The 21,635-nt window shown below is 38.5% G+C and overlaps 1 protein-coding gene across 1 annotated transcript in view; it reads left to right on the forward strand.

Annotated features, from left to right (window-relative positions):
* Positions 1–20,043, forward strand: part of GALK2 (galactokinase 2) — a 46,958-nt gene extending 26,915 nt beyond the window's left edge. The window contains exons 7-9 of the mRNA XM_009699701.1: positions 3,546–3,756; positions 12,547–12,748; positions 19,568–20,043. Of these exons, the coding sequence (XP_009698003.1) occupies positions 3,546–3,756; positions 12,547–12,748; positions 19,568–19,775 (621 nt within the window). The 3' untranslated portion in view covers positions 19,776–20,043. The remainder of the gene's footprint in view (positions 1–3,545; positions 3,757–12,546; positions 12,749–19,567) is intronic.
* The last annotated feature ends 1,592 nt before the right edge of the window (positions 20,044–21,635 follow it).

The raw sequence follows: 21,635 nt of genomic DNA on the forward strand, positions 1-21,635 counted from the left end.
TGATTTTTTTTTATATTGCTGTTAGGTATAATGCAATCTCTAGAAAGGTACCTTTAGCAGATGCTTAACTTTAAGGAGACTAACAACATACACCTATCTTTAAACATATGCTACCCAGACGGAAAGCTGCACACACTATAAAAATATGTTCAGCCAGGGAAAGACTGTCTTCAGGAACAGGTCACAGTGGGGTGAAGGAGGGCAGGTATGTAAGTAGAAGCAGGAAAGTCTTTTAAGCACCATTAAGCTAATGGAACTATGAAATAACATGCTGGGCCTTGCAATAATGCTTTAAAAGAAATTCTTATTGGTAAGTGCCTTCGGATAGGCTTTTTTTCCCCTTTCTGCTTTAGGTCATTCTAGAATTTCATACTGTTTGCAGAAAGCTCCATGTAAGTAAAGATGCCAACACAACATATGCCTGCTGGCATTAGCGTAGAACATTTTGATATCTGTCCTACAGCAAGTGAGCTCTTGATCATCATCACAAAATTGTCTTTCTCAGGTTCTGTTCCTTTCCCTTCCCTTCTGGACAGTCATTCTTTTGCTTGTTATTCTTTCACTATTTTTGTTATAGCCTCTGAGTGCTTTCCTGCACTCTGTTAAACAGTATGTTTAAAGATGCTTATGTTCTGCAGAACACTCATGATTCCAAAGGAAATTAACTTGTACTTTATACTTCAGAAAACTCACACAGTAGGTGCTGCAGGATGAATATGAGCATTAGTGAATGCTGTGCTCTCCTCTGCTGCACCGTGTGTGGTTCACTTCATTGTCGGCTGTAGAGTAGTGCCAAGAATGACTGCAACTGGAATGCCATATAGTTAATCAACTAACGTTTGTTAAATGTGGAAAGATGCTCAGATGACATTATAGGAATGTAAAGTGTAAGAAAGTAATCTTGCAATATAAGGGCCAAGTATTCCTATACTTAGTCCTAGTCAGACTTTCTTTTATTTATATTTGTCCCATCATTTATTAAGTATGTTTTCCTCACTTACTTACAGTTCTCCAGTGTGCCTGTGTTGAACAATAAAGGACAGTAAAGCCTACAGATACTATATCCTGGCACTTAAGAGCCAGCTGCACGATGTCCACATCTTTAATCCATCTAGTCAGAGATCATCAAGAAAATATCCAACTGTGGGATCAGTATTGGGATTACTTTTGTACATTAAATAGATGGGAATTTTTCCCATTTCTGTTCTGTGTCCATTACAATTTGAGCTGCTGCAGCTAGAGTGTTTTCAAAAACCATTTCTGTTTGCCGATAACATTTTTCCCAGTGCTGTTAGAATTGAAACTTTGCTATAAGTGGTGTAGACCTTTCCAACAAAGCCCTGCCCACTGGCCTGACGGGGTCAGTTTCCATTTGGAACATTTGACTTGTAAAACCCCAGCATAGTTATCTCATCTGAAATACAGCATCTCCCTTGAAGTATAGAAACAAGAACAGATGTGACAATACATATGATGTATTTCTATAGGGTATTATTTATTAAAAAAGGAAGTAGAAAAATTCTGGCTGCCTCATAGAACTCTTTTTTTGTAAATTCTTAGATCTGTTTAACTTCTGATAATAAAGTCTAGGGGATGCTGAACATTAGGATTAAAGTATGAGGAAAAAAATTTCCATTCATTTAGCACCTTGAAGCAAATTTAAGAACATGTCACAAACATGCACCAAAGTAAGAGATATTGAGTATTTAATTAAAACAAATGAAGCAATAATTGTTATTCTAACTTATCAATCAGTAAGCTGAAATAAAATTACGTAAAGACTGTAGAGTTCTAGATACTCAGAGCCTTTGAAAAGCAGGCCAGAAGTAACTTAAACAGTCTTTTACAAGAAAATTTTCTCACGCTGGTTTCTGCATTAGCCGCTAGACAGTGCTGCTTCTTTCTCTACCACTGAACATGCAAAACTGTGTTTTAGATGGCGACAGAGTCATATGATTAGGATTTTGATTGGATTTTGTTTGTTCTGCTCTACTAAGCCTCACATAAATCTTAGCTAGTCACTAGATGGCACCAAAAGTAGTTAATTTTTATATACTGTAATAAAGCAAAACTGGAAGAGCCCCTGCAAAAGCTCTGGAGGAGAACAGGAGGGTGAGAATCTATAGCAGATAGTTGGGCAGCAGATCTGCTTAAATTTCATGCTGTAACTTTCCACAAAGCAAAGCAAATACTTTTCAGACATATATGTAAATACCTTGATTTTTTTAACCCAGGAAGTTAAATGGCTTTGCTGAATTGATTTCAAACCAATCTCACTCAAAAACGGTGTTTATTGAAAAGAATAACGAAACACACTGGGTGAAATCTTGGCCCTGTTGATGAGAGGTTTTAATGCTGATTTGCATAGGAAAAGGATTTCATTTCCTGGTCTTGCTGAGCTGGTTTAAACTCTCTGCAAACATACAGCCTGATCTGGCATACTTGGAAGCTTTAATCTCATTTTATATGGTGCAGAACTGGAGGTATGTCCAGTACTTATGAATACGGTAAAACGACATTGGTATGTACCTGCTAATCTGTGTTCTTACTCTGTAGTAATCTGTTGAAATTAAAGGTGGTATGTCAGTAGGATCCCACAATGACCACTTAATATTCTTCTGTAGTTCATAACATCAAAAATATTCCACCTTATGAGGAAAGCTGCGTTACTCAACCATTTTCTTTAGGCACATGAGTGCATCAACACCTGTAGCAACCTTCCAGAGAGAAACCTCTTTGACATACTTCCTTTTAGGATTCTGCTGTGTTGAAGTAACCACTGTCAATTGCTGAAACACCACAAAGATACACAAAGCATGACATCACTGTTTGGAGTGGGAAAAACAGATACGTCTATAACTAATTAGCATCATAGCTATCACGTACGAACAGAGCAGATTCTGACTAACACATTGTAACCTTCCTATAAGGCTCAAAACTTCCTTTAAATTGGATGTTAAAAGAACATACTTAAAATTTACTTTAAACTCTAGAGATTGAGAAAGGTTACGGTTAATTCTTCTGTACAAATCTTATGCCCACTTTCATATTTTTAAGGCTATTATGAGAAAGAGTTTTAATGACAACTTCAGATGTTCATCAGAAAACTCTAGGAGCGTATTGGAAAGGTCAAACTGAGTTTTAAATGTTACAGCAATTTCTAACAGTACAGAAACAGACTTCTTGGGGACTTTTAGTGTTACAGTGTTGTAGCATTTGTGTAAGCAATTGTCTGAATGTGATTGTAAAAGGTTAACAAGTGCTTGAAATAACAACATCCATGGAAAAGGATAAATCACTGATTTGATGTCACACAAATAATGGCAGTAGGGCTTTTACAGACAATATCTGATTTGAGGGAAGAATATCTGTCATTCACAGACCTTTTATAAATAAATATAATGATTATCTGCCATGTACTGATAGAAAGTAGCTTCTGATGGTTCCCAATTAAGAAGTGAAAAGAGCAAATGGGTCTTAAAGGTGCTTATGGGCAATTAAATAGTTTTAAACCGGAAGGCACAATGTTTTCTGTTTTATTTTAGCTTCTCTCAAAGTCAAAAGGCTTGGACTGGAAAAAAATGTTGAGACTCCATGATGTGCAAACCAAGCTAGGAGTTAGCCTAGAGGAAATGCTGACCATTGTCGAGGAGGTATTACATCCTGAGCCTTACAGCACAGAGGAAATTTGTAAATGCCTGGAAATTAGCCTGGAGGAGCTCCGCTCTCAGATCCTGAGTCAAAACACGCAAGATGGTAAGCATATATGAAATGGTGGGTTTTAGTGTACAATGTTTGTATTATGTAAAAAGTTTATGTATTAATAAATAGCATAAGTGGAAGTCTTGCCAGAATGCTTCCCCAGAATCTTGGTTGGCTATTGAGAGAATTGACATGATGGTTTTCATTCTAACTTTTAAGTTAAAGTAGAGCAAAACTTTGATTTTGATTGAACTGTTTCTAAAACGGTAGAAGTAGCAGATCACTTACTATTTTAGATTAGCCTGTGCTGTTTGAGAGTCATCTCGAAATAACCCAGGTTTTATTCTAGGGAAAAGTCTAAAGTAGGCTTCCTTTTTAGGCAATAGCTCTAACAAAACCAAACATTTTGGATGGTTACGGCATCGTTAAAATGAGTCCTGGTTGCTCTCCCTTAGCTGGTGTTAAAGACCAGCATAGATGGAGCTTGTGTTTCTGTTTTTGAATTGATAAATACATGATCACTTCATAAAACATGCACTGGGCAGCAAGTCATCTAGGTCTCTCCTGAGAAAGAAGTTTCTGTCACTATGAATATTTTTTTTTCCTTTTAGAAAAATGTTGGAGGCGAACAATTTACTATTTAAAGTATTATTTCCCATATGTTATTGCTTACGATTATACCATGCAGGCATGAGCATTGGCACAGATGAAATGGATCCTGCATACAGTAGGGTTGCTAATAATGCTGAGTATTTATGAAATAATTAATTTGCATTCATAACAGGTTTCCAATTGAGATCAGATCTTTCTTTAAGAACTTAAAATAATCCTTACTTGTACTTCCGTTCTGCAGCCTTAATACCTCTACTGTTTTGTAGCTGAATTATATCCTTGCTAATCCTTCCCAAGACTGCTTTCAGGGATGTATATATTTGATGTATATAAATCAGTAACATATCTATGTATACTGATGCTTATATTTAAATAATCTCTATAACTGGAATGACTGTAAACTTTATCTATTGACTAAGGAGGCAGTTCTGAATTTATAAACTCTTTTGCACCCCGGTGGTATCAGAGAGTATGAAACTATCTTATTGTCTTAATTACACTGCCAGAAGGTACCAGAATGGAATATGATATTGTAATCCAGCTCTTTATCTCTATAGAAAGTGCTATAACTCTGTGCTGCATGTACATGAGGAACGTATTGGGCCATGTACCTGCACTCTGCAACATTTTCATGGGAAACTGCAAGGCTATAAATCTTTTACACTGTCCCCTTAGTCTCCCCTTCATGAAGCAGTACAAGACTATTAACTTACAGTTGTTTATACTCCTTATACCTGGTTTATAAAACAAAATTCTGGAAAATTGAATTGTTTATACAGGTTATTTTGATTTTTTTCATAAAAACCAAAGTCTGGATAAAAAATTTAAACATAAAAGCTATAGAAGAAACTCAAAGGAAATTTTATACTGTGGCTCTGAATAGCGTTTGCAGATGTTTGCTGAACAGAATCTCTTAAACTTGCATGACCATGATTTCATTTGATAAGGCCAATTAAAATGGGTTATGCTGAAAGCCTCGTTGCATGTACAATATAAAATCAAATAACAGATTTCTGTAAAACTATATGCAAAGAAGAAACCAGACAGACACAGAAAGAAGGAATCTAAATCCACTGTTTGTTTTTGTTGCACACTAAACAAATTACATTTTATATTGGCTTTGGAAAACCAGAGGGTGTTTGACAAAAATAATTTTCTTATTTCCCCTCTACTTTCCCACTATATTTTAATGACAATGTCTGGCTTCTTTACATGAGAGAAAACATACCAACAAATAAGTAATCTCTGCAGAGAATTTCAGAATGGTGTTGAACTTCTTTGTTCAACGTGAAGAAAGAACCATAACATTTAGGGTATCTTTCTTCCTTTGTACACGTTTTATCAACTTTTCTGATAAAATATTATAACGTTACAGGTAAATTATTTGCATGAGCATTACTATTTAGATCATTTACTCGATTCTGAGTTTTCTCTGTGGCTGAATATAAATTGTCAGTAGCTTTAATTTTTTTGTATTATTCAAAGTCCAGTGATAGTTACAAATAATGTTTTGTACTGGGATTGTATCTCATATTTAAGGATCTGAAAGTGCTCTGTAAATATTATTTTACCCTTAAGTCTAGCTTCCCCTCCTTTACTCCTCCAGCAATGGTACTGTATACTTACATAAAGTTTTATAAGTGTATAAAGGCTGACCAGATAAAAACTCCACATCCTGAAGAAAAATGGTATGGACAGGCTTTGGGCAAGTCCCAGGCCAGGTCTGGAAGCACACAGCAACTTTGGATCCCTTTTCTAGGCAGGTACTCCAGGATTTCTGCAGTTCCGCAGCGTACAGCCCACTTGTTCCCCAGGTTTGGAGAAGTACAGATAGTGCATAAAGCCTCTCTAAACTTCTTGCAGTCGTTCCTTGGCCAACTCAAAATCCTGAGTTTAAATCTCCCTTGCAAATGTTTACACATGGATTGCACTTGTGGCTTCTGAACATTTCTAGAAAAATAATATTTATTACTTTCTAAGGTGCACTATGCCATAATTTTGGCTTGGACTTGAGTGCTTCACAGAACATTTGGTGTGTGGTGATTGTGGGACATTAAGTATTTATAAGCTTCACCGCAAAAGGATATTCTCCTGTAAAACAGTGTATTCCTTTAACCATGGAATGTTTTTTTCCTTCTTAAATGAGGTATTTTTAAACCCATTTTTCCTTTTTATATATAAAATCATAATCTAATTTTGACATTTAAGCCTGGGAATTAAATCGCTAGGGGAGGAGCAGGCATCCATTTGCTGTGTGGATTTGGCTTTTTAACTGCCCTCCTGTTTGTCCCCTGGAAAGAGAATTCTAAATCTGTGCTGTAGCTTTAGTGAGTGGTGCTTGAATAGCCTTTCATTCCTACTGCCAAGTAATTTGTATTAATGGTGACCTCAGTGCAAGAACAGTTTCAACTTTATTTGCACAGACAGGCGTACATGAAGGTGGACTCTCAGATGTTCTATCAGGCAGCTCTAGGATACATAAAGGTTTGTCATGTGCACTAGCAGAGTGCCGTTGTCTTACATGAACAGAAGTTACCTCCAAACTGGTAAACCTAAGAGCACTTCCCAGCTTGAGGGTCCAGGTGCGTACTTCAGCCCTAGCCTGATCCATGTCATGGAGAAATTGGGAACATGCCATCCGCTTCCACAAAAAGAAGGTTTACTTGGGATGAGCCCCAGAGAGGTGCCTGCTCCAGGCAGATCCCTTATAGCTACCTAGAGGATGGAGGCCTTTGGGGTGTGCCACAGGTTAGGCACAGGCACCGAATGGTCTAGGTTAGTTGCAAAAGCCTTGTTAAAGCTAGCGCTCCTCTGGAGGAAAAAATCACATTAAACCAGTAGTTACCATAATCTCAAAGCAGGTGTCTGCTAAATGGGTCACCGAATCCAGCAATGACTCGTCCTCTGGTTTATTTTCAGAAAGCCAGATTGCAAACAGTTACTTGAGCAGTCCCAGTAGAGTAACTGTTCCCCACTGCGAGTAGGGGGTTCGCAATCTGGCTCAAATTAAAGCCATCTGGCAGCATTTTCTCATATACATTATGAGCCAGAAACCTTCACCCTCATCATGTTCAATCAGCAGGATGCCTAACAGAGAAGGGTACTATTCCACATGAGTAATGGCGTAAGAGACTGTCCCCTACATGATTTCGCGTCACTGAGTTTTTCCTGTTGTAAATTTTGAACAGTCCCATCAGCCATGCGTAGCTCATTAATCTACAGTGAAACATACCTTAAGAAGCTGCCAAAGCAACTAGAAAAAAATACATAGCCTGAAGAGGTTGGTCTTTAGCTAAAGGTCAGATAGAATTGTACAGGAAGCCTCTAAAGAAAGGAATCTGCTGAAGTTGAAGTTGTAACAAATAGTATGAGTTACTGAGAAGCCACAACGTTTAATTATAAAGAAAAAAAATCCCTGTAAATGGAGTGGACAGGTTTGCACAATTTTTTTAAAGCTAAAATTAAAAGTATGACCATACAGTTGAAAACCCACAGTAAACTTTTCTGTTATATTTAATTAGCCCACAGTTATTTGGGACTAACAGCCCAGGATTTTTGTTTGTTTTTAGGAGATTTTGTATGGATTTTGGACAAACATTCGTTAATGTTAGTCTGGTGCATCTTAAAAACTTGGAAGGTTTTTTTGTTCCAGTGCGAGCTATTAGTGTGCTGGAAAATGTCACCATGTCTTTCAAAGGCATTTGGCGGTTTGCAAGTGAATTGAATCTACCTGTTCATGAATGACATTACAGAAATCCTCTGCAGAGGAACAGACCTAGGGTGCAGAGAATCCACAAAGGGTCAGCAAGAGTTGCTGACATTCTTTGAAAAATAGATAAGGACTGGTAACACAAAGCAGTTAACAGCGGAGGAGATTCCTTGTAAGAGATTCGCTGTGTCCTCTTTGAAACTTCAGAAACACAGTTAGTGAGGCTATGACCTGGAAGGTAGATTAGCTGCTTCAGTAGCAGGATGAATACAGGTGAAATGTGTTAAAAACTTAGTGACAAAATGTCACTAAGAGAGGAGCTGGGTATAGGATTCCTTGTCCTCAAAGTTTTCTTGGTCTCATTTGGACTTTTCAGGTTTACTTTAATTTCTTCTGATCCGTATCTGTTTCAATCCATAAAAGGTATCGCTCACCCTCACTTGAGTCCACAAGAAACTTTTTCTGTGTACAGCTGATACCATACAAAATAAATAATATCTCCATACTGTCTTTTCAGAAAGGGACAAAAGAGACCCTGAGATTTGGATTGTGCAAGTGTGTCTAGGTCTAAAATCAAACAGTTCATTCCTGCATGGCAGTGAGCTATGCAGAATGTGGCAGAGAGGAAACGTGTAGCGATTTTCAAAGAACAGTTTTTGAGAGCATGATTCTGGTCAGAGACCAGATCCTCAGCCGATACAAATCTCCATCAGTCTGGATGGCGCTACATCATCTTAAACAAGCAGAGCACCTGAACTGGATATTGCACAGATGCCCTTGTTGAAGAAACATTACTTTAGACATACCCTAGACGATTACGTCAGTGTGGCAGCCAGCTGGTTTCGTTGCACCAGAGGTTTCAGGTTCCTCTCTAGTCATAGGAAAAATGGGTACCACAGGGCAATCTGGGTCGAGGGTGGGATAAACGGTTCCCTAACCTGCCCTTTTCACTGACAGAAGATGGAGCTGAGGGTAGCTATACCCCTAATTTGGAAATAAATTTAAGCAGGAGAAACCAGGCCTTTATTAGTTTACTGGATTAGGAAAGTATATTTACATTTTCAGTCAGATTAAGTACTTGATTTCCATGCATTATTACAGATTTAAGGATCCACAGGCATTAGTTCCCTAAACCCTGCTTTTTTACTCTCCTTTGAGCACCACAGAGAGTGAGACCATAGAACCCAGTCCTGTGCAGCCCTGAAAAGTTTACTTTGAGGGCTTCAGTTTTTCCTCTTTCAGACCGCTCCAGCCCTAGCTCAGGTATAAACTAATCAGTCGTGTGCACCTTGGTTGTGGTTCTTTTAACTGTGACAGAGTATGGCTTAGGGAATCAGTCCTTTTTAATTGTAAAAAATGTGGCCGCATGAAGCACACAGATTGTGATCAGTTTCTGCACTCTTCTAAAATCACAGCCTCCATAGCTCTTTGGCATGTCCTATTAATTCAGATTTTATTTATGTAGAGCTAATATACAGGCTGTGATATAGCAAGGAGATTCCAACATAGATGTAATTTTTGAAAATACCATGTATGCTTTTCTTTTATTATATGGAGATGGTTAACTGGCCTACCCATCCAAACAGAAGAGCTACAAGAGGGTTTCTCTTTTACCAGAGGCATTTGGTGTTGAAAGCAGAAAATATGCGAATCATTTCGTTATTTTAGAATAGGATGTACAGAGTACAGAGATATTTGCTGTCCTGAAGATAATTTTACCTGAACAGTACACTGCCAGAGAGGAAAAAACTATTAAAAATTTTTTTTATACACAAACATGATTTTCTGAAATAGAATGCTGCCCATAACATAATGATACCAGCCTTTAACCGATACTAATTCAGTAAATGTCCACAAAGGAGCCTGAAAATAACCTACAGCCATGCTTTCTCACTTGAGAACTGCCTGAAAGGATTGCTTTCACATTGAGAGAAAGCCAGTGTCAAGGTAACAAGTTCTCCCCTACACAGAGTGGCTCTCCTGGGAGCGAATGCTGTCAAGGACACAGCTCAGATCTTTTGGCTGGCAGCCAGTAGCCAGAGCAACCATTCTGGTTGCCAATTCAGAACATGATGAGCACAACACAACCCCAGAGATTTTTAAGGTAATCTGGCCAGTAGAGCATTGCTCTACCAAAGGGTGGTCTCCAAATCAATCACAGCCTTTGGCAAGTCTGTTGCCTTTCAATTGAAACCAGACATGTTTTCAGTTCATTCTTTGGGTTACTACTGTTCAATGGTGATTTACAAGAGAGTGTGAGCTATGGCAATCTCTCACGCAACTTTAGATATTCCCTAAACGAATGCACATTTAGAAATCTCCTTGCTCTAAAACAATGGCTTGTTAGAAAAGAATATTTAAAGAGAAACCATCCTTAAAAATAGGTCAAGCTGCCTCTCTTCAACATTCAAAAATACTGAGACATCGCTCTGCAAATCACAGTGCAAGTAACTCCAGCAGCAACAAAATCCAGTGGGGTAAAACACACCTCTAAATGGGAAACCAAAATATGCTCTTCCTGTGTGATACTCTCAAGATGATATTTCTGGGGGGCACTCAGTCTTCTCATTTCTGTCCTAGTTTGAAATGCATTCAGAAGGCCTGTTCAAAAGACAGCAACATGGGGTTTCTCAGTAGCAGGCTGTATTGAATTACAAAATAAATATCGCCAGTAGCAGAACACTGCTATGTTCAATCTTTCTCTATCATTTTAGGCTACGTGTGTCTCAGCACTGTATTTTCAGAATTGACAGTTGTGATTTATACTTACTCTGGAGAAATAAAAAGGAATTATACAGGCACTGATGAAGTTTTAGTCTGTAAGGGTTGTAAACTGGAATTTACATACAAGAGACTTAATACTGGACAGAGTCTTATTTCCAGGCTTTCAAGGAAGACTTCTGCATACACTTGCAGATGTAGATTGCTGAAATCATCAGAATGGTTCCAGAACTTGGCTGTCTCCACGGAACAGCCAAGTAGGAACTCCATGTGTCTGGGTCAGATAGGGAGTTCTGTTTTGAATACAGGGCTTGTGTCTCCTCTTCCTTTACCACTATTTGAGTGTTTCATCAGCCATTTTAGAAAGCAAGAGAGACCAGGAGCTGAAATGAGGAGAGAGACCTTGCTCTAAGGAGAATTTACATGTAGAAAGAAAATGAAGGATGTTCTGAGGTGCTCTAACAAAAGTGTGTTTGAGTTGTAATGAAATAAGGAAACATACTGCAGTAGGTGCTCCACATAGAGAATAAAGTTCACTTATCTAATGTTTACCACCCAAGCAGCTCAAGTAAACCAATTTAATCGTAAATTAAATTATGTCATATGTGCTTCTGGTGAACAATACTTCCTCAAGAGCAACCATGGTATTAAAGGAAACAGAACTATATTGGGAGAGAAAAACAATGAACTACAACATGAACTTGGGAAAGGCAGATCAATTCTCAGATACTAGCTGCAAACCAAACCCTCCTGTAAATAGGAGTAGCTTGAGGAGCCTTTAACCAGAGCCATCCCCTTCCTTTTTATGCCCCACTGTTCAGGTTTGATGGAGGCCTTTACGCCAACGGCCACACAGGTTTGGGCACCCCCTCCCCAACCCCTTCCCAGAGAAACTGCTTTTTCATAGCACAGTAGCAAAATTTTAGCCAAAATCCTTGCACTAGCCTTTGGTTTTAGTAGGTCAGTACTGAGCAGTACCTGTCTGAGCTTGACATCTTTTTGCATCCTCGCAGGCAGCGCTAACACTCTGGCTGGTAACAGACACTAAAAATAAACCCTGAAAACCAAACTGAAAGCACCTGTGCTCTTCACTGTACCTTTAATCTAGTACTATTTACAGTCAGGGTGAGCCTGCGTCATTGTGAAAATATTTGAGAGGGCTTCCTTACCTATGCACCGGAAAATACAGATAATAGCATTTTTGTTAATCTCAATTTCCAAAAAAAAGAAAAAAAAGAAGTGGTTGGTGGGGTTTTGTGGTTTGGTGGTGGTTTTTTTCCAAGCACAGGTCCATCTGCACAGTTACTTAATTGGTGCAGATTTGGCCTGGAGCGGTCACACACAAGGGCCTGGGCCAGCAGGTGCTGGCCGATGGCTACCTGCAGGGCACTGGGTACCATTTTGGTGTTCTCGTGACTCAGTTTTGCTGGTATTTGAAAACCTGAAAGGTGGAGATTAACGTCCTGACGCATGTTGCTGCTAACTCTTGAACTTGTGGCTTGCCTCTGCAAAGTAAAAGGAGAGACTGAGTCTGTTCAGTGGCACAGCAAATAACCAGAGCATGTGCATGAAGTTATCAACATGAAAAAAATGTGTACGCTGTATTTTGATGAACTCTAAATACTATTTTATTAGGGCTTTTAAAGAAGACGTAGGTGAGCTTTTGCAGAAGACTTTTAGCCTAGAGAGTTCTAATATAAAATATGAATTACTAAAAAAATATAATTCCATTATGGTTTTGTATGTTTCTTTTGTAGTGAATATTAATAGATAACTGTAGCACTTAATATTTTCATTTTTAGTTTCCACCTTTAAGTTATACCAGCGTGCAAAGCATGTGTATAGTGAAGCTGCCAGAGTGCTGGAATTTAAGAAGATATGCAACGAAGCACCTGCCAATGCAATCCAGCTGCTGGGAGACTTAATGAACCAGAGTTATATCAGCTGCAGGGAAATGTATGAATGCAGCTGTCCTGAACTGGATCGGCTGGTAGACATCTGCCTGTAAGTTTTGACCACAAGGAAGAATAATCGTCTGTTGAGAATATTGTTCAAATTGATGAGAAAATATGACATCATTGGCTATTGCAATTTTAAAATGAAAGTATTCTTGTCTCTTATTACAGAATTAATCTCCTGCAGGGACATTACATGGTCAATTGTTTCCCTACTAACATCTGTGTAATACTTTCAGATGAAAGCTGCAGTTTATGGCTTTATTACAGACTTTGCTTTTGGACTGACTCATCATCACAAGTGTTACGTTAGACTGTTGGCTGTTCTTTTCTTAAGTTGTAGAAGAAGTCATAACTGGTTTTCTTAAAACATCATCTTAGTTGTTCTATTTGAACTCTGTTACTTTTTGTGTATTTCTTAACCATTTCAGAACTGCCACCATGGGAATTCCAGGCCATAAGCAAGCTGTTCTACATTCTTAGGTTGCCTTGAAATCATAATGGTATATTGTGAAATGCTATTGCACTTTTTTCAATTAAAAAATATACGTTGTCTAGGGTATCAGATAGGTTAGACAGCATTTCACCATTTAAAAGATGAGTGTGTTAACATAATAGCTAACACTCTGCTGCTCTCTGCATTGTGTGCCAGAGCTTTCCCCACATTATTCAGTCTCCGTCTCTGCCCCAGCCTCATTCTTTTAGCTGGGTTCCCTAACTCGGTTTGGCCGTGGTAAAACAAGCCCTCTCAACTCCAAAACACATTCCTTGAGTGTCATTTTGTCCCTTCTCTTCTCCCTCTATTCCTCCCCAGTTTCATATCCTCTAGCCAGAATAAACAGAATTTGAGAAATGGCATGAAGTGAGCTGGAAGTCACAGGTTGTTGTGTGTAGTAGGCTGTTATTTTCATAACTCTGCTACAGTGGATGATGAGATGTGGTATAACCATGTGTTAACACAGAAAGTAAAAATGAATAATTAGTACTCACATTCTACATAGTGTTTCATCCATACCACAGGACCAGCATGAAAGGATGTACACATTTCAGTCCCTCTTAATTTCCATTTTTCTGGTACATTTAATCATGGGACAGACATCGTATGCTAACTTTGATCTAAACTCAGTGTCTATAGAATGAATTCAGTGGTTGGTGATCATTTTAACAGTGGCTTGGGGAATGAACAGCTGCCCACCTGAGTTTTGCCACCACTACTCCATCCCTGCCTCTGCCCCAGCCATGTTCTCCCAGCTGCTTCCCTCATTCACTTCATCGTGGCTCCTCCATACATCTGGTGATGTCACCTCCATACTTCTGGTCATCTGTTATGGTTCCTAATTCTCCTTGGAGAAGGGTGTGCCTGGTTTGGGGAACTCTGCCCTAAGCCAAAGTGTTACTGCCCTGCCAGAAGGGAAGTGTAGGGTGCCGTAAGTGTTTGCAGGCCTGAGGCTGAGAAATGTTGTTTCGCTGTCTTTTAGAAGCAAATACTCCATAGAAGTATCCCATCCTCTCTCTCTCTCTTTCAATCTGGAGGAAAAGAGAAACTGTTTCAGATTGAAGCTAAAAAAAAAAGTAAATACCTTACCACCTAAAAATGAGAGTTACAAAAGTATTTCTTTACAAGCAACTGGCTTTTTCTTTTTTCTTTTTTTTTTTTGAACTAAGAAATTAGTCTGGCTTATAATGAAAATATGAATTTTACAAACATCTAATTTGCCGTATGCTTTCTTACTTCTATAATTAAGAAGATTTTGTAAGTTGTAATACCTGTTTACCAGGTTTGTAAATTGATAGAGTATGATACAGATGATTATTCAGGTTAGTCTGATTTCTTTTGCAGACAAGATGGAATGGCCTCTGAGCCAGAAAGCTACAAACTTAAAAACTGAACTGACTTTTGGACGTTCACAAAATATTTTGCATATGGGATACACATGCTGTTTTGTGATAAAACACAGAGAAACCCTGATAGCCACTGAGCAGTCTGATAGTAATTTAGCAGCACAATTTTTGTTCCTTCTCTTGGAAGCCAATCCAGTATGTAACTCACAGGCTATGTTCAGTTTATTGTATCACGTAACGATCACGTAATAGAACAAGCTACAACAGTCACTCAGCAGGACAGTTCCACCATGGCTATCCCAGCTACTCAAAGGGAACTGCTGGTCTGTGTGTGAGAAGGGAGAACTGTCTCCAGAGTCAGCTGAAGACACAAACGATGCTCTCCTGAATTATCAAAAATCTTGGGCTACAAAGTCTCAGTCCAGTGCAAGGTATCAGCACTGCCTGTTCTGTGACACCCGTGACAGAGGAAAAGCCTTAGAACTTAACATCTGCATTATTTTTAGCTACAGTGAGTACCCAGTGTTGCCTCTGTCAACAGCATCTGCTGACTGAACTTTGCCAAAGTGACTAGCCATTTTAAGTGTTTTCACCTAGAGTATCCAGCTTGAATCATCCTGATAGGGCTTGCTCTCAGAAATGCTGGGAGAAAACTATGCTGTTTCAAGTAGGGGAAAACAAGTAGGTATAAACTGGTAAGATCTGCACCACAGCAGGGAGTTACCTGTGCTACCTTTAAATAAGTTAGCATGGATGCTAGCAACAGTCTATTGCAGCATGAAGCTCAGCATGGGGATGGAAATTCTCTGTTTCTCATTTATTCTGAGCTCTGTGCTTTCACAGCTAGACAGCTGCTGCTCTCTGAGCTAGCTTGGGTATCGTGACACTGACTTTCAGGCAGTAGCATAGACACAGCCCCAGAACCCAAAGGAAAGGGGTATGCAGCTAGGATTTTGCCAAGTTAAATTAAAATTGATCAGAGCATTTCAGTTCCAGGGACCAGAATATAAATAGCGAAGGAAAAAAATGATGTGTGTGCCCATGTTACATCAGATTTCTAACTTAGCAGCAGAAGAGCCTACAGCTACTATGATGAACGTAGCTAAGCACCACAGTGGAGTGTCATTCATCTGAAATGACTTCTAATTGGTATATTAAAATTGTTTAATCTGGGTTTTTTAATTACATTCATTGCACAGAAACAAGTAAATTATTTGTTCATTATTCTTTGCTGTCCTGTCCCATCAAGAATATTTCCTAAGGAATGTATCTTTCTTCTTTAGAAGTCTGATATTCTTTAATGTTTTTCTGATTCTGTGATTAGATTTCTAAAAGTGTATACCTATTCTAGATGAATGCAGCTTAAGCCAGCATTTAATTTTTGGAAACTTGGAAAAAAAAAGTCTTAACTTTTCTCAAGTTGTACATTAAAAAAACTAAGGGACATAAAATCACTAATCAGTCTAGGAAAACTTGGCCGATGTGGTTACAGTAATGGCCGGGAACTACATAAATTACGTTCTTTACTTACGATGATATACAGCTGCTCTGTAACTTTAAAAAGCCTTTCCAAAAATACATTCCACAGAATTACCCGAGCCTACTGCTGCTCTCTCCTTACAAGGTTTAAACTGTGAAGAGTAATCTGCATATCCAGATGTTTTCTGTTTTGCCTAGATCTTTATGTTTTGCTGTACAACCTCTGCCAAGAAAGAAAGGGATGCATACTTGCTGTGGTTTGTAGTGCTGAAAACTGTAACCACTAGTTGGTCAGTTGGTTTTTTTCTTTTTCAAAGACAGAAGACTTGTACTTTCTCTCTAACCTATCTCATGCTGTTAATAGCTGTTGTACCTGTTAGTCTTTTAAAGTAATACAGAAGATTTACTAAACAATTAAGGAACAGAAAATTGGATCTGAGCTCCTGAATTTGTTAGGTGCTTCTTAAAATCTCTCAAAATCCTTGAGTGTTGCGAATAGCTTTCTTTGATTCCCTTACTCTCCATCTTTTGGTGGTATAAATCCTGATAATTTTTGTGTTACCAGCCACGCCCCTTACAGTGAAGATAGCTGAATCCTCTCTGATCACTTTTAAAAGGTAGTTTTTACATTACATCCAGGTGCATTATGGTAGCCGAGACAACTCCACATTTTATCAAGACTCTCATCACTGATAATTTTCTTAAAGCTGCAAAGCCTGAAATCATGGAACAATGTGAAAATTCAGCAAAACAAACAAAAAAACACCCTACAAAAAAGTTTGTAGCTCTTTCAGAGCCAGACAGGCTTAAAGGTGCTATTCAAATGCACACTAAGATGCAAACCAGAGTAAGTATTATACCCGCCCCCCCCATTTATACATTTAAATCTCATCATGTTAACTCCATGCTTTCCAAATAGCCGATTCATAATTTTGAGCATTTGGACTTAACAATATAGCTCTGTTTTTTTCACCTCTTACATCATAATTTTATTTTTAAAATGATGTACTGCAATGTCTTGCCTATCGCTTCCATATACCAAACTATGGGACTTCCATTTTTATTCTTCATCCCTTTGCTGCAGTACCATGTTTTCACTCTCATTTACACGCACCCCTTTCCTCATAAGATAATTCTCTTTTTATCCAGTGAATACTGGAACAAGACGTATAAACTCTTCAAGAAGCAAAGGCCAGAACTCGGGACTGTGAGCTGAGTGTCCCCAACACTGGACTACAGATACCTTGTCTTTCTTGTGTGCCCCACCTCTCCCTCTATTACTTGTCCTTATGGCTGCAGCACAGCCCAGGTGGTGCGTAGGGTACTTTCCCACACGTTAAATCCATGTCGCTCACTGCGTGGGCAAGCGCTCCATCCACGAGATTATCGTCTGCTCATACTCCTCTTCATAAATGCGGGATTTAGATACCAGTGCACAAGAAGAGAGTGTCTGGCTGTGAATCCCACTACCAGAGGAGTCTAGCTTAGGACTGAACTGATTTAAGACTCAAAAAAGACAGTTTCAGACCTGTTCCAAGGTTAACTTTCTGGTGTTTGATCTAGATACCTCACGTGCACCACATCTCCAGTAGATGCAGAATTAGGTGCTCACTTCTGAATTCTTGCAAGATCAGGTACCTAATTTTCAGGTGTTACAGCACTGCCCATCAAAATGCCATGTTCCTCAGCATCGAGCCCAAAGTGTCTAATCATATCACCACATTTGAAACGGTTAGCCACAGTATTTTGAAACACAGTGACTTCAGCTCTGAAACAGGCATATTTTCTGTCTACATTATGCTTTATTTCAACTGAGCATTTTAAAATGACTCAGGAAAATGAGGCATGAGCATGACCACAGAGAATTATGAAATCAGTAAAAGGATCAGAACAATTCTGAAGGGATTTCAGTTGCCTACCAAAATAAAAGCCAGACACCATCTGAAATGTGAAGTTCTGACTGAGGTAACAGACCAAATGAGTACAGACAGTTGATTTAGCAGACTCTGAAAAGTGGATGGGGCCTTATGAAGTCGATGGGAATTTCCCTGTTGGTTGCAACTGAGACTGAATTGGATCCTGCTTATTTTAGGAGGTTTCTCCATGGACCAGAAAGGACAAAAATTGCATCAGAGAATCAGTGGCTTACAGGAATAATAATAATAAGTAAAATAAAATACCAACAGGAAATAAAGAATGAACATAAAATCGAGTCAATATGAAGGGTGGCACCACACAGACACACTGAAGAAAGTGTTTCTGTTCAAGGAGAGATGTAAGCATGTTTAGAATCAAACACATATGTAAGTACTTGCTTGAAATATGACCTAAACCTCCACTAACCCAGCAGTATACCAGATTCATTTAACATAAAATACACATAAGAAAAATTACCACAGCCCACTCAGAATGAGCTGTCATTTTCCAATATGTTATTCACATGATGCCATCTCTCCCTCAAACACATTCTAGGACTGGTAAATCTCACCGTGCATGGCTGTTGGAAACATATCAAAAGTATTTGCAAATCAGATTAGATCTCTCACGAGAATAAGATTTCAAATGAGTTTTCTAAATCATCCTGTTCAGAAAAGCCTCCAAGAAATTTATTACATGGTATTTTCCTACTTTTTTCTGAATCAAGGTAAAGATCAGGAACACAGGTAAGCAAACTAATGAAAATAATGCTAATAAATTGTAATGAGATGGCATCTGAATCTTGCAGAGTAATGGCATGGGATTTGCTGTAGGACGTTTCTAGCAGGCCAGTATCTTGACGCTGGGAATGGTTTATATTTTGGATGTCATTTATTTGTCATTGTTCTTTCTATTCACCCTCCTTATTAAGAGCGTTTTTTTCTTTTGGGACTCAATTTTTATTTTACCTCTACTGCTGTAAATCCGTTAAGTTCATGAGGTTCCTCTAAAGAGAGATACACAACTCTGTCCATTCAGCATAAACAGATGTTTGAGTGCAATGACTGTGTGACTTTTTAAGAGTTTCTGAACTCTCCTTTTCTTGACTGGCACACTCGGCAGTCCTGCAGAAGACTGTAGCCTGTGAATCTTCAGCATGTTTTAGTTCAGTCCTGGAAGAATAGAGCTATTTGTCTTCGCCACATTAGAAAATGGCTTGCATGCCTACATCCTGTGCAATTAGTTTATGAACCCTCTTTTGTTATTTTTGTCATGTATTTCTGTTTTCACTTCTGATGTCTTATGAATGTTGCTAACACAATTCCTTTCTTCTCCTGCTTTCTTCATCTCAGCTGTGCTGTGATCCTTAAAACAGCTGATGCCGAAGCATTATAAAAGAAGGTGACTTTTGGAATTGACAGAAATGACTATATTGCAGTTTAAAGCGTCAGCATTTTTTTTGGTCTGCAAATTGCTGTAATGTCCCATACAACCAACTGAACTTCAGAAAAATCAGATGACATAGATGTGTTTTGAGTAAAGTATTCACTAGTTTTCTATAAGCACTTTATATATAACAAATTAGCCCTTTTTGGTTTATTTCACATGATTTTTTTCTGTTTTTTTTTAGGCGATTTGGGGCCATCGGGTCACGTCTGACTGGAGCTGGATGGGGTGGCTGCACTGTGTCAATGGTGCCTACTGACAAGCTGAATACTTTCCTAAAAAATGTACAAAAAGCTTATTACCAAACCGATGTCCAAAGGTTAGCATCGGAGAATAATAGTCTGTTTGCTACCAAACCTGGAAGAGGAGCTTTGGTTTTTGTTGAGGCCTAAAGAATGTAAGAATTTTAAAGAAACTATGTAGGGCATTTAGAACTGGCAGTACTTCCCATGCCACAGTAAATGAATGCCTTTTCTGTTTTTTATTGTAATGAGCAGTTGCTATTATCAAAATATATTTCTGAAGAAACAATTAAAAGAAAACTCTTTGATTATAAAGTCTGGTTTTTTTCCACCCTAAAAATATCTTTCAGTGTAAACTTTGATTTACAAAACCTGTTGACAGGGAAACTGAAATTGAAGTAAAAATGATACTTCGTTACAGTGGATCTCTCTTCTTTTACTGTTACTGTCATAAAAGTAAGACCGGGTGGAGCAATGAGCTATTTCATTGTAGGATAGGAACCTTGAAACGTTTGCAGGGTTGTTCAGTGCTTATTCTCTTCGGATGTGGGATATTCTTTTGTTTAGATTAATCTTCCATTTTTACAGTACAATCCAAAGCATTCAAACAATTGGAAGGACCTTGCTAAACATCAGAAGTTTTATACTCTCCTCAAATAGGATTATTACTGTTTTAATTAATTATAATATTGGAGGAGCACCTGCAGGCCAAGTAAAACATTAGGAACACATTATGTTAAGCAGGAAAACTTCCCTTCCAGCTATGTTTTTTAGGTATCTTTGTGCAAGGGTTATGAAGGTTTCAACACAAATGAATGCTAGCTGAGCTGTACAATATGACAACATAGCCCCCTAAGTGAATGAACAAATAATGAAGCCAAGTTTGGTTTTGAGTTATCTAAACACCAGATTCTAAGTGTTGAATCCTAGCTGTGCTTCTACAAGGTAGAGCATTTGCATTTTTATGCAAAACTATTACAAAGATTTAAATATAATCCATTGACCATGTAAAAAAGCAATCACTCTGTAAGAAATAATTAAGGAGATAATTCACTCAGTTGTACTAAGCAAACGTAAATAGGCAAGACCAAGAGTAAATGCCATTGACATATTATTGACAAACTCCTATCTTGCTCCCACGTTACACTCCTGACAATCTCAAGGTTGTAACTGCAATGTGCCGGAAGTACAGCATCCGCAATTCATAACTCATCTCAGTAGGAGAGGTGATTGTGATTGCAGAAAGGTGACTGTACATCGAGATAGCCCAAAGATGTCCTAACCCTGCTTCCATGTGGAAGATTAGGGGTTCCTGTGCCCTCTCTCTCACCGCACACAAACTTCCACTTCTCTGATACCTACAATGAAAACCAAAGAGAAGTTTTGCTAGTGTCATAACACTTGCAGCCATAAAAGACATAGCAAGATTTGTCCCTGTGCACATTTTTGTGATGCCAAGCACAAGTTGACGTCCAGAAGTCTGCATCGAATTAGGGATCTCTCAGAAGAGACCCTCTGTACGTTACCCATGCTAATTGAGGCCAAAACCAAATTCTTACAGGCTACTAATTCTTTGAGAGGACTCTGCCAAATTTGAACGCAGCAGTTGAACAACAGCCAATGTAAACTGCCAGGTCTTTTCAGGAACCTCAGAGGAAACATATAATGGTAATATTATCACTAGAGAAGATTTCCGTTTTCTGACAACTGGGAAAAGAACAGAGTGCTCTAGATCAAGCAAATCAGGTACTCAAGAGAGGAAAAGGATGGGGTCTGGGCATGACAGGAAGAGATGGAAAGACGGTTTGGAGTGAGGACAGTTAAAAGGGTGCATTTGAGAAGGGGAAAGCAAGGAATAAGGGAAACAGGTAAGAATGAGAGGCAGAATTACAGAAAGGTTTAATCTCAATACATTCACTATTACTATCTATGGAAATTGAACATCTTGTAACCCATTTGTAATGTACAGTAGATATGCTGTACATTCAACTAAACCTGTAAACATAGGAC

The sequence above is a fragment of the Cariama cristata genome, unplaced genomic scaffold (genome assembly GCF_000690535.1).
Source record: "Cariama cristata isolate BGI_N322 unplaced genomic scaffold, ASM69053v1 scaffold27734, whole genome shotgun sequence".
Taxonomy (NCBI): domain Eukaryota; kingdom Metazoa; phylum Chordata; class Aves; order Cariamiformes; family Cariamidae; genus Cariama; species Cariama cristata.